General features: G+C 50.8%; 6 protein-coding genes across 6 annotated transcripts; 2 read left to right on the plus strand and 4 right to left on the minus strand.

The window, feature by feature from the left end:
- Positions 1-142: 142 nt before the first annotated feature.
- On the plus strand, positions 143-1,063 carry M438DRAFT_248161 (uncharacterized protein; the record flags this gene model as incomplete). The annotated part of the gene is made up of 1 exon (XM_029899612.1): positions 143-1,063. A coding segment is annotated over one exon (921 nt), but the record flags the coding sequence as incomplete, so codon positions are not given.
- Positions 1,064-1,581: 518 nt separating this feature from the next.
- Positions 1,582-2,798, minus strand: M438DRAFT_316091 (endo-1,5-alpha-L-arabinosidase; the record flags this gene model as incomplete). The annotated part of the gene is made up of 3 exons (XM_029902679.1): positions 1,582-1,864; positions 1,919-2,377; positions 2,434-2,798. 3 exons carry the CDS (start codon positions 2,796-2,798, stop codon positions 1,582-1,584), a joined length of 1,107 nt encoding a protein of 368 aa, XP_029762153.1.
- A 1,796-nt stretch (positions 2,799-4,594) lies between these two features.
- Positions 4,595-6,261, plus strand: M438DRAFT_333902 (amino acid permease family protein; the record flags this gene model as incomplete). The annotated part of the gene is made up of 2 exons (XM_029903660.1): positions 4,595-5,368; positions 5,422-6,261. 2 exons carry the CDS (start codon positions 4,595-4,597, stop codon positions 6,259-6,261), a joined length of 1,614 nt encoding a protein of 537 aa, XP_029762154.1.
- A 131-nt stretch (positions 6,262-6,392) lies between these two features.
- M438DRAFT_187869 (uncharacterized protein) lies at positions 6,393-6,684 on the minus strand (the record flags this gene model as incomplete). The annotated part of the gene is made up of 1 exon (XM_029899229.1): positions 6,393-6,684. A coding segment is annotated over one exon (162 nt), but the record flags the coding sequence as incomplete, so codon positions are not given.
- A 1,602-nt stretch (positions 6,685-8,286) lies between these two features.
- Positions 8,287-8,934, minus strand: M438DRAFT_240463 (uncharacterized protein; the record flags this gene model as incomplete). Its single annotated transcript, XM_029899522.1, has 1 exon — positions 8,287-8,934. A coding segment is annotated over one exon (648 nt), but the record flags the coding sequence as incomplete, so codon positions are not given.
- Positions 8,935-9,378: 444 nt separating this feature from the next.
- Positions 9,379-12,262, minus strand: M438DRAFT_344386 (acetyl-CoA synthetase-like protein). Its single transcript, XM_029905216.1, has 6 exons — positions 12,010-12,262; positions 11,655-11,903; positions 11,568-11,601; positions 11,294-11,512; positions 9,645-11,238; positions 9,379-9,590 (listed from the first exon to the last, which is right to left on the minus strand). Exons 2-6 carry the CDS (start codon positions 11,817-11,819, stop codon positions 9,488-9,490), a joined length of 2,115 nt encoding a protein of 704 aa, XP_029762157.1. The 5' UTR covers positions 11,820-11,903; positions 12,010-12,262; the 3' UTR covers positions 9,379-9,487.
- Positions 12,263-12,291: the final 29 nt, after the last annotated feature.

Genomic DNA, 12,291 nt, shown 5'->3' on the forward strand with positions numbered 1-12,291 from the left:
TCTGCATCAACTCAGCGCACCCGGAAGGATTATGGTCGACACGAGATCTAGTGAAGCAGCAAGACCCGCTGCCGCACAACCCGCCCGGGTCTCTCGCAAGCTACAGATGCGACAGAAGAACTCAACCCTGCTCAGTCCGAGCGACAAGATCGGAAGCGGCGATTCAAGGATAGTCTACGATTTGCTGGACTCCGAGACCTCCAAGATAGCTTTTCAGGAGCTGTTCTCCGAAGTCTACTGGCAGCGCATGTACCATGCCGCTGGCGAGGTGCCACGACTTGTCTGCTGCCAAGGCGATATCGACGATGCGGATGGCAGCATGCCTGTGTACCGACACCCCTCAGACCAATCTTTATCTCTGCTGCACTGGAGTCCGGTCGTCTCAAAGATCAAAGAAAGAGCTGAAGAAAGAGTCGGACATAAACTGAATCATGCTTTGATACAGCTGTACAGGAGTGGTCAGGATCACATCTCTGAGCACTCTGACAAGACTCTGGATGTCGTGCCAGGAAGCAACATCGTCAATGTTTCGCTTGGTGCTCAACGTACCATGAGGCTCCGCACGAAGCGTCCCACAACATTCGAAGGATCAGGTTCAAGTCCCGATAAGCAACAGAGATCTATCGATGCAAGTGCAGCAACCGATACGCAGATCAAACGAGAATACGACCGCGCTCGCGTTACACAACGTATCCCTATGCCCCACAACAGCATGTTCGTCATGGGTCTGGACACGAATGGATCTTGGCTTCATGGTATCATGCCAGATAAGCGCCCAGCTGTTGAGCGCGTCCCTGCAGAGTCCGCTTATGGCAACATGCGCATCTCCATCACCTTCCGTCATATTGGTACATTCCTCTCGGCCGACTCGAGATTGATCTGGGGTCAAGGTGCTGTCGGCAAGAACAAATCGCAAGCAAGACAAACCATCAATGGCCACCCTGAGGAGAGTCAGAGACTGATCAACGCCTTTGGCTTCGAGAACCAGGGTACAGCACCCGATTGGAATGCAGTCTATGGCCTAGGCTTCGATGTCCTGCACCTTAAATCAGAGCTACCCGAGGAAGAAAAGCCCATGTTGTTTCTGTCTAGCGACGAGTCCACAGACACTGCTGTAACATCACATCTCACCAAACTCGGCGTTGCTGTCGAAGTCATTCCATCACCGACCGAGCAACTCAACGCCAACCTGACAGACGCAAATGGTGATAATTTGATCTTGACTGGAGTATTGAAGCGCACCATCTGTTTTAGAGAATCAGGTGGTCTGCACAGACAAGTCGAAGGCGAGGCAGCTATCTTGAGGTTTCTAGAAGATACTCATGCGAACAGAATGGACATGCATGAGGAAGACGCAAGAGAGGACGCATAAAGCTTGCAGAACTATTGGCAATCAATTGAAATGCTTAGATAATTGCACTGAGCTTTGTTCTTTTACAAGATTAGTGACTGTGTTTGGAAATATGATGATTTTGTCAGCTCATGATTGTATTGTGCTGGTTTCCCGTTTCGCGTCAAGCCAGTGCAAGATTCTTGTTTTCTTCATAACCCGCATCTGATCTTCTCTGCAAGCCATGCTTTCTAGTCGTAGGACAGAACAGGCCAGCCCTGGATGTAATTGATGTAGTTCCAGCCCAGCAACTTGAGTTCGTCAACATAGGTAGGGTTCTGGATAGTGTTGACGTAGTGGTAGTAAAGCACATCGCGACCGTGGTAGTTTGTGAGCACAGCTTGGCCTCCAGGGCCGTAGACGTAATCGTGGCTGCCGTAGATGATATAGCCGCCGCCGTTTCTGAGGTCAACACCGTTGCGGTCGACGAAGGGTCCGGTGGCTGAGCGGGAGCGGCCGACGCGGATGGAGTATCTGGACAAAGTCAAATTGGGATGTAGAGAGATGCGAAAGGGGGAGGAAACTTACTCTTGACCGGGAGCAGGGAGAGCAGAGACGTTGTAGCCGCAGCATGAACCGTGGCTGTACCAGAGGTAGTACCAGCTGTCGTGACGGCTCAGGTACGCTCCCTCTTCTGCCTGGGGGCTAACAGGATCCAAACTCAATTGCACTGGTGCAGGGGTCCACACTACACTGAGAAGATCCTTGGCCAGTTGGAATTGCCAAATATCACTCCAGAAACTGCCATATGTGAGGTAAGGGATCTTGGTCTTGGGATCGATGAAGAGGTTTGCATCGATGGCGTTGGTGATGTTCAAAGGCGAGGGGGCGGTAGTGTTGGAGGTAAGTACGGCACCGTGGTCGACCCAGCTGCCAGGCCTGAGTGTCTTTGAGGTCGCAAGGCCGATGCTGGAGAACTGGCTGCCGAATTGCGAGACAGCGTAGTAGCAGTAGTAGGTATCGCCGACCTTGTGCACATCAGGGGCCCTGTGTTGACCATATTAGCTTTCAGACATCACTTCCAATTGTCTAATGAACTGTACCATGGATCAGTGTTTCCAGTATTGTTGATGATGCTAGAGCCCCCCAGCACCGAGCCAATGGGCTCCCAATAGCCATCTAGCGAGTTCGGCTGGGAAGCCCTGCTAATGACGACCAAGCCATGAGTTGAGAATGAGTAGAAGTGGCCATCGGGGCCCATGACGATGGACGGATCATGGAGATGAACGCCGCCCCATCCTTGATAGCTTTCGTTGGCTCCAGGATTCGAAACACCACTGATGTTGTGGGGCAGAGGCCATGAAGCATTCGAGAAAGGATCGGGCTTGCTGTTTGAAGGAACGGCAACTGCTTGGGTAGCCAAAGAGGCCACAGCCAGGGCGCCGATCTTGGTGATCAAAGCATACATCTGAAAGATTTTTCGCGTGGTAGATATTGCTGATCTGCTGCGATGAAACATAGACACCTACTGCCTTTATATATAGTCTGCTGCCTTATGCATGGCACTATGGCATATGGTCCAGGCACTGTCTCCCACCGGAGGATCCTGGTATGCTGCATGGATGCAAATACCACTTCGAATTACCCTTTGATACTCTCAGTGGAACGCACATCAGGTGTGTCTTCTTCATGCAGGTGTTGGATGAATGATTTCTCCGCAAGTATGGTCTGCACTCTGTGGGGCCCCAAGGCGGGGTAGTGCATGCGGGATATCTGATTTCTCCGTAGTATGGCAGGGCAAGGACAAGAGGGAGACCAAAACCCTAGCAAAAGACGAGATTCGAACCTCGAAGGCAAAGTTTGTCGGCAGGTTCAATGCATAGCTTCAGGGGCTGTGCAGTCATATGGCAGGTTTCCGTCCTTTTGAAGCCGAGGAAGGTGCATATCGGTTGAAGTCGGCAGCTACTTCTCATTATAAAGCCGGTTGAATGAGATCTTCTACCGGTATAGAAGGAGACCTCTCTTTATGCCCCTAGCCCGAGACAGTCATGTCGGACGCACAAAGAACAGAGCACCTACCGAGGTATCGAGGGAGGTCTCTAGGCTTTGTCTGCCTTGGTCATGTTGACATGAGTTCATGCTCTCATCAGATAACATGCCAATGCGCTGTACAACCGGTGTCAGTTGAATACTTCCTGGATTCAACCCGCATCCAAGGCCTATGCATTTTCGATGCACAATCATCGATATGGTTTAGTGGTTGACAAGTTGACGTTGATGCATGGCTTTCTTTGCGTGTATGTCGACGAGATTAGAAGTGATAGAACCCCCCAACCCTTCGACGGACGAACTGGAAGTGATACTGGAGATGTTCTCGAATGGAGAGTCAGAAGTCGAAGAAAATGATCGTTTTCAACAGAGAAGTTGCGTCTTGAACCATGACGGCAACGACAAGCACGGACATTTTGTTCACCAGCCATCTCTCCACCCGAAAATCACCATCTATCCTCTCACGACCACACGCACAAAGTTGAGCCGCGTTGGTCAAGTGTACCTACTTCACCTGTTCCGCACCGATAAGACCCATTAGGTATCTTCAAGAGATGTTGTTTACTGTTGAGTACGATGGTCGTCAGCTATCTGATAAGCAATCATCCTGAAGCCTGGACAGACGGATTTTCTCATCCAATAACACAAACATCATCAGGGACGATAGCAGACGGACGAGATACCATCGTGTGGTCTTTCCCTTTTGGTCTATCTCTGAATTGCGCCCATGCCGTTGGCGCTCACACAGCAGGACGCAACTCCTCTGACAAGCACGAAGACGACACGGAAAGTCACTGGGGTTTGACACTATCCGCATGAACCTTCCGAATCGAGTCGCGCGCTTTTCACATCCTTGGTCCGTGGCCGTTTACACCAAGCTGCCATGGATCTAGGCTGTGTTTTCTGCTCATCAGATTGGCTATTGCCGGAATGTCTCTTCAACTAAAGTTCACTCGAGAAGCGGGGAAAAAGAATTACGCCCCAGAATTGGTCATGAGATTGAACATCCCTTCTTATCACTTTTGGTTTAGGGACGCATATGGATAGACGGCATGTACTGCAGTAACGCCTATCTTTTGCATCATGGCCTGAATATAACACTTGCGGACTTCGCCCTCTGCTCGACGTGTGGACTTTGACAACATCATCATCTTCTTTTGACCTACAACTCAACCATCATTGATGAGCGGCCCAACGTTTCACGGAGACGGAGTCATGGACTCCAAACCCATTGACGTCGGAAGACAAAGCTATGAAGACGCCCGTGATATGGTCGCTCTAGGCCACACCGAGGAATTGACCAGAAAGTTCTCGCCATGGAGTATGTTCGCTCTTTGCTTCTCGATTCTTGGAACTTGGGGTACATTTGCTCAAGACCTGTCATCGGGCTTGACCAACGGCGGAGCAATTACCATTCTATGGGGCCTTGTTCTGGTTTTCATATGCAATCTATGCGTTGCTCTTTCACTTGGAGAGCTATGCAGTGCTATGCCTACTGCCCTGGGACAGGCCTTCTGGATGCACTCGCTCTGGCACACACCTACAGGCAGATTTGCTAGCTATATTTGTGCCTGGGTCAACGTCTTCGGATGGTGGACACTCAATGCTTCGCTTGTGGCATTTGCAACCAACTTCTTACTCGGCATCAAGCTCATGTACGATCCAGAATGGGCTGGAGCAGGGACAGGCTGGGTCGAGTTCCTGGTCTACTTCGGCATTGCAAGCTTGTTTACAGGTTTCAATCTTGTCGCCTGCCGAAACGATAAGATTCTACCTTGGTTCAACAACATCGTTGGCATCCAGTTTGGAGCACTTTTCATCATCTTCAGTCTCGTTCTTCTGATCTGCGTTGGTACGAAACAAGGACTTGAGTTCCAGCCACCTTCATTCGCGTTCGGTGCCTGGATCAATGAGACTGGATGGCCATCAGGCGTGGTTTGGTTCACCGGACTTGTCCAGGCAGCTTATGGACTTACAGCTTTTGACTCGGTATGTATACTTCCTCCCAACACGCAAACACCTACTAACGTATCCCCTTCAAGGTCGTCCACATGATCGAAGAACTCCCTAACCCGAAAGTCAACGCTCCTCGCGCCATCTACCTCTCCGTCGTCATCGGCGCCGTGACTGGATTCATCTTCATGGTCGTGTGTCTCTTCTGCATCCAGGACGTCGATACAGTCATCAATACACCCACCGGCCTTCCGTTCATGCAGCTCGTGCAAGACGCCGTTGGTATCAAAGGCACCGTCGTCTTGATGGTGCTCTTCACCATGAACAGCTTGGGTCAAGGAATTTCCATCACCACAACCGGCTCCCGCTTGACATGGAGCTTCGCTCGTGACAACGGTCTGCCCTTCTCCAAGTACATCAAGCGCGTCAACAAAAAGTGGAAGGTTCCTCCTCAAGCCCTGCTGGTCCAGGGTTTCCTCATCACTCTTGTTGGTCTGCTGTACCTATTTGCAAACACTGTTCTCGAGGCCATCCTCAGTGTCGCCACGATTGCGCTCACCGTTTCTTACGCCATGCCCATCTTGACACTGCTGATTGTGGGTCGCGACAAATTGCCTGCCGGCGGTCAATTTGGTCTCGGAAGATACGGAGCAGTCATCAACTGGATAAGTGTGATCTATTGTGCTGTCACCACCGTCATCTTCTTCTTCCCAGGCGGACCCAATCCATCCGGTGCAGACATGAACTACGCTATTGCTGTCTTTGGTGTGATGCTGGTCGTCGCCATTGGGTTCTGGTTCATCCAGGGTCGCAAGCAATATCTACGAGTAGATGATTCTGAGCAAGTCGTTTTGGAAGCAATCCACTTGGAAGACAGCTATACTGAAGTTCCTGGGCCGTCACATGGTGGTGGAAAGAGCCTGAAGTAATGAGTGAACGATACTTCTCTTCTATACTATTATATGTTGTAATTCAAATCATTCACGATATTTCATCGTCCCTTTGCATAACCTTCCGCTCGACCATGACCATACAGTCAAAGTTCGTTGAGTCACACTGCCAGAAAGAAAGTGCTCTCGCCTTGCGACGAATGCTTATTGTACGACCCAACGTCCGCCATCATCCTCAACAAGCAAAATATGAAAAACAACACCACAAAACAAACAATACCGGAGGGAATTACTGATGTACTATGAGAAGCAAAACGAAGGATACAAAACGTACAGCAGCAGGGATTCCCACGTGGTCACCCACCGCAGTACTAATCTGCCGTTCAACTGCTTATGTATGGCAGAGCGGACGGGATGCCCAGTTTTCAGCTGACTGTGGCCGTACGTGCTTGTTTCGCGGATAATTGCGGAAATGAATACCATCCGGAAATGATCTGTACAAGGCACAATGTGTATACCTCGATGGATACTAATAATTGTCGTGCAGTCATTCGATCGAGTCATGGCCACTCGTACCGCATTGATTTTTGACATTCAACACATGGTTCATGCTCGATGGTTGTCCAAAGTAAAATGACTGTGGTGTTCTGGTGCTAAGTGAGAAAAGAGTTTCGAAAATGTAGCGTGCAGCACCGTTCCTGCCCACAACACGCAAGTCATGTTTGAACTCTACGGAAGAAGAGAACAAAAGCTCTAGGCTCGATACTCCCACACTAAGAGGAGCCTCGATGGTTGCGACTGCCTGAAAAGGCATGCGATCGGAACGACAGGGTATGACGCCCAACAAAAAGACATGGGCTGTAATTGCCTAAAAGAACTTGATTTTTGTGCTACGTACGAGAGCCTCGGGTTTATACATTATGTGATAAGAGCTGCTTATTTAGAGCTACTCCGGTAACGCAATAATAGGGCCATGATGAACCTGGCCAAACGAACACTGAGGTGTACAAGCACATGAGGGTGGTAAGCGCAGACAGAGTACTGTATCAGAACTGTTTGATGATCTCCAGAGAGATTATGTGATAGTTATTCCGCTACCCTTATGCTACTCTAAACATTATATGAACCAAGCAGAAGCACCTCATCCTAAGCTAATTACTGGTCCATGCCCTTCATATCAAACAGAGTCCTCCCGTACCATCTGGACTGATCCATAGTAGCAACCCCGTTTCTTGACAGCGGCAGGACTAACTCGTGGGATGATTTCGAGGTATTTGAAAGCTGTCATCTGGTGAATCGCTGGTGTAAGTGGCCGCTGCGTTGGACGCATAAAGTGTGTTGACCTTAGAGCATATCCAGTACTGCCTTTACTATCAGAAGAGGGCCGTGACGCGGCTAAGATGAAGGATCCCAGCACCTTATTTGCGATAGTGCTAAACATAGAATGCATAGCTCTTCAGATCAAAAAGCGTCCATCGAGAGCTCATATGCGACAGGCCATCATTGGAAACGACGGATGTAACTCGTGCAGTCGCACTCTTCTGGGACGCGCGATGGAAAGGTTCGCCAGATGTTCTCCAAAAGTTGTATGTTTTCATTGCACGCTATCTGATTTTAAGAAGATCGCTTTTTCGAAGAAGAAGAACATGCCTTGGAGCCGGTTTAATCAAGCCTTCGAACACCAGATACTTGACTGTCACAAGTTTACGAATCATCCAGTCGTTCTTTCAGTTGAAAGGTGGTTGCATGGCAGTCGATGGTGTGAAGCGAAGAGCCTTCTCGATCCAGGAGACGAAGTAAAGAGCGATAAGTATACCAAGTTACGTGACTGCAGCGTTGTTCCTCCTACGCAAATCTCGCCTTGCGTGCTTCGGCCTTTGCTCTGTCTGCCTCGCTAATCTGCGGCTTCTCCTTCTTGGCGGTTGCAGAAGCAGCAGCGGCGGGAGCCTTTGCCTGAGGTGCACCTCCTCTTCTGCCACCATCTCTGCGTCCACCGCGTCTGCTGTCGTTGTTCTCGCGCTTGACCTCGGCGTTGTCGCGCTTCTTGTTTGCGCTTTGCTCTGCGTCAGCAGGAGCTCCTCTCTTGCGCTCACTGCGTTCGCGACGTTCAGGGAGAGCTTCGTTGAGTTTGCCGGGCATCTCAGTGTTGCCGAAGCGCTTTGCGCGCTCCAACGCCTTCAATGCCTCGTCCTCATCCTCGTTCATGCCAAACTTCTTTGCGCGCGCCTTGCGCTTCTCAATCTCTTGGTCCAAAGTCGTCTTGGCGAGTCCTGAAGTGAAGTCGACAGCAGGCTTAGCCGGCTCCTCTGGTTGTGCTTCTGAAGGTGCAGTGGCATCGGCAGTTGCGGCAGGCGCTGTTGACGCGTCGTCGGCGGGTTGGGTCACTGTGAGGTCGTTCGTCTGCGAAGGGTCGATGTCGACTTGCTGGTTGGGGACGGCTTGAGGGTTTGGAGGTTGACCTTGACCACCAGCAGCGATTGCGACGGCGGCGGCATCTGTGGTTGCTTCTTTGGCAGCTGCGGCGGCAGGCTCATCGTCCCAGTCGATTTCGTCTTCATTCTTAGATGCAGCAGGCGCAGCGCCGTCAGTGGTTTGCGAATCGCTGTCTTGAAGTCGCTTGACCAGTTCGGCCTTCTTGCCAGTGTGAGGAAGGTTGCGCTCCTTAAGCAGCGCTTCGAGGTCGGCGTTCTTCATCTTGGTGTACTCGGCCATCTTGTCGCGTTGGTTTGCAATCGTGTTTTCGTTCGGATCAATGGATACTGAGCAATTCTGGTGATGAGATAAATGTCAAAAGACGCGATTGAATGGGTTGATGTGAAGGAATTGAATGAACAGGGCGATGACAATAGCTCCTTCCAAAGTGACGCGCTCCAATAAGCTCGGGACCTTGTGCTTACATAACCTTTTATGCACGAAAAGACCCTCCACAATTCCGATCATTTTTGATACCAACAATACCAACGAGGGAATTATCGATACCCATTCGCTCTCTGTGTTTAGCAATGTCCTGATTGTACCCATCGAATATTTTGATGAGTGCATACTGCGCGATACCGCCGCGAGAGAGTTGATGTGACAAAGTTTAGCATATTGGGGAGGTATATTCAGTCCACGAGAATCAGCTTAAGGTTGGTCAATACAGGATGCGATGCGACATTGTTGTGAAATCGTTAATGTTATTCGAAAGCTGACCATGAGCTCTTCTGCACACTGCATGTATGTGTTGAGTACTGAGCCATCCCTATCTAGATTGTAGTATATTCTTCTACAACTTGGCTCTAGCACTGCTTTGTGCTTCGGCCTCAGTGTACATCTCATCGAGGAGTGCGCGGTATTTCTTTGCCGTCTGAGGTCTCTTCAACTTGAGGCTGTGTGCTTGTTAGCTACCAAACTTTCATTCGGCTTTGATGAGAAGAACTTACGTAGGTGTGAGGAGCTCGTTGTCGACGGTGAAAGGCTCCACCATCAATCGTACGTTGCGTACCATCTCGTATCTGTTGAACTTGTTCTTTTTGCCAATCTTGTCAAGCTCCTTGAGCACGGCATGGCGGACCTTGACGTCCTGTGCTGCCGCCTCCAAAGCCTTGATGTCGGTTGCGCCCAACTGTTTACCAAGCACTTTGCTTGCGAAACCAGCAAATGTGTCAGCTTGAATACCAAATATGGCAACCAAGAATGCTCTGTCGCTGTCTCCGTGCACATAGGCTTGCGAGAACCAAGTGGTGTTACCAAGGTAAACGTTTTCAATGCGCTCTGGTGAGATATACTCGCCCTGTGCTAGCTTGAGGACGTTCTTTCTGCGATCGATGATCTTGAAGCGGCCCAACTCGTCGACTGAGCAGATATCTCCGGTGCGGAACCAACCGTCGGGCAGGAGCGACTTTTCCGTCTCTTCGGGGTTCTTGAGGTATTCTCTGAACACAGTCGGTCCGCGAACCAACAATTCACCGCGAGGGAAAGGTTTGTCGGATGCAAAGTACTCCATGTCTGGCACGTCCATCAAACACAGCTCACTTGTAGGCATGACTGCACCACAGTTACCCGCTGTCATATCACCCTCAACTTGAGCGCAAGCAATGGCGTAAGTTTCGGTCAAACCATAGCCTTGGAGGAAACTGTTTCCGAAGACCACACGCATGAACTGCTGTAGTGACGGATCAATGGGAGCAGATCCCGAAACCATGGCTCTCACACGGTCCAAACCAAGTTGAGCTGTAACCTTTCTGCCCCAGATACGGTCGTAAAAGGCGTGTTTGTTGGTTGCCTGCTTAGGATCGGGACTGCTGAGAGTTGCCAACTTGGTTGATACAACATGTCTTGAAAGAGCTCCTCTGACACCAGATGCTTCCAGAGTAGCGGTCTTGATGGCACCGCCGAAGCGGTTGTACAGACGCGGTACACTGATTAAGCTGGTCGGACGGAGAAGCTTGAAATCATCGACGAGCTCCAGAATGTTGCCGTGGAAGTAGCCAATAGCACCGCCAGCCCAGAGAGCAGAGCCTTCGGTCACACGCTCGTAGATATGGGCCAGGGGCAAGTAAGAGCACATGACTTCGTTTTCACGCATGTCGACCAAGGTCATGGAAGCCGAAGCTGCTGCAACGGCGTTCTTCTGGGTCAGGACGACACCCTTGGGGGGACCGGTTGTACCAGAAGTGTAGTTGATGGTGACAATGTCTTCGGGTTGAGGAACGTTGTAGGGGCGGGGACTGGCTTCACCCAGAGCCTCGACATCGCGGATGTAGATGACCTGAATACCGGCTTCGGAAGCCAGAGCATTGAGCAGATCTGCCTTTGAGTTTCCTGGTAGTTCGGTGCCCGAGCTGAGAGGGTCGAGCGACACGATGATCTTCAAGGTAGGGCAGCGGGGAGCGAGCTTGAGCAGAGTAGGAATATGGCTCAGGGAGGTTGCGACAGCGGCTAGCGAAGAGTGGTTGATGATGTACTCGGTCGTGTCGGGGCCGAGAGTGTCGTAAAGAGAGACGGTGTAGAGAGACTGCGACATGCATCCCAAGTCTTGCAAAAGTCAGCGGGGTCTGGTGCGTGAAGCTTCAAGAAAGCGTCGACTCACCAACAATCTGCCACTCGGGACGGTTCTGGCACCAGAGCCCGACACCGTGTTGTCTACCAGTGATGCCATATTGGTGGTGAAGATGGACCATGCCGATACCAAAGTTCTTTCTTCTCTCCTGGACCTGGCCATATGTCTCCCACACGTAGGGGCCGAAGGTCTTGGTGGTAGAATCGTAGGGGCGGTATCCGAGACATCTCGAGTTGGGGATGCGGTTGGCTGAAGTATTGGGTCAGTTGTTGTAGAGGTAGCATCCAAGTTGCAAGCGACTTACCAGTCTTTTCGAAGAAGTCATGGGCGGATGTGATCTGGTTGTTCCTGTAAGCACGCATCCCTCGACGACATGCACACAGGGACATACTTGGGGGTCCAAAGATTCCAGCAGACCGTCCTTGAATCTCCAGTGTCTGTAAACCTTGCTACGTCCTTCCTCTTCACTTCCGTCGAGAGCAACACTGTAAGGTGCGCCAGGCGGAGGGGGTGTTCTAATCTCACTTGCCCTTGCGAGAGCGACAGGTCGAGACATGGCGTATGTGATGGTCCGGCTTAGGAGAAAAAGGTTGTGAGGAGTGAAGTCGCGGTATTACGGAGAAAGGTGGTCTTGATCAATCTACATGCAGCTTGTCAGCTTCTGGTCATCTGGACTGAGCAGATTGAAAGAGCGGCGCTGGCCCCTTCGGCGACTCCGAACATGAGTCGGCATGGTAAGCACATACAATACAATAAATCCTCCGAATCGAACAACGACCGGCTTGAGAAATGATGGAAGCAGACGAGAAGGAGAAGCAAGTGCGATCTATCTGTTGCTTACTCGCCAGTACGAGTACGATCTGGCAACCAATGACCCGAGGTTTCGATGCTGTCGTTTATTAAATTGTCGACTCCCATTCACAAGGAACCGAGGCATCCCGCGTCTTGGCTGCGTCACCTGAATCGCCCTTCGTCAAACATACGAGAGACAAGCACTTAACCCCGCCATCTGGCTCTATCATCAGATC

This window comes from Aureobasidium pullulans, assembly GCF_000721785.1.
Source record: "Aureobasidium pullulans EXF-150 unplaced genomic scaffold scaffold_6, whole genome shotgun sequence".
NCBI lineage: Eukaryota > Fungi > Ascomycota > Dothideomycetes > Dothideales > Saccotheciaceae > Aureobasidium > Aureobasidium pullulans.

Bases quoted from the DNA above. Each gene is read 5' to 3' on its own strand.
- M438DRAFT_344386 (XM_029905216.1), bottom strand. From the start codon at position 11,819: ATGTCTCGACCTGTCGCTCTCGCAAGGGCAAGTGAGATTAGAACACCC. The intron at 11,602-11,654 runs GTATGTCCCTGT...AGGAACAACCAG, and splicing joins TGGAATCTTTGGACCCCCAA to ATCACATCCGCCCATGACTT. The intron at 11,513-11,567 runs GTAAGTCGCTTG...CCAATACTTCAG, and splicing joins TGACTTCTTCGAAAAGACTG to CCAACCGCATCCCCAACTCG.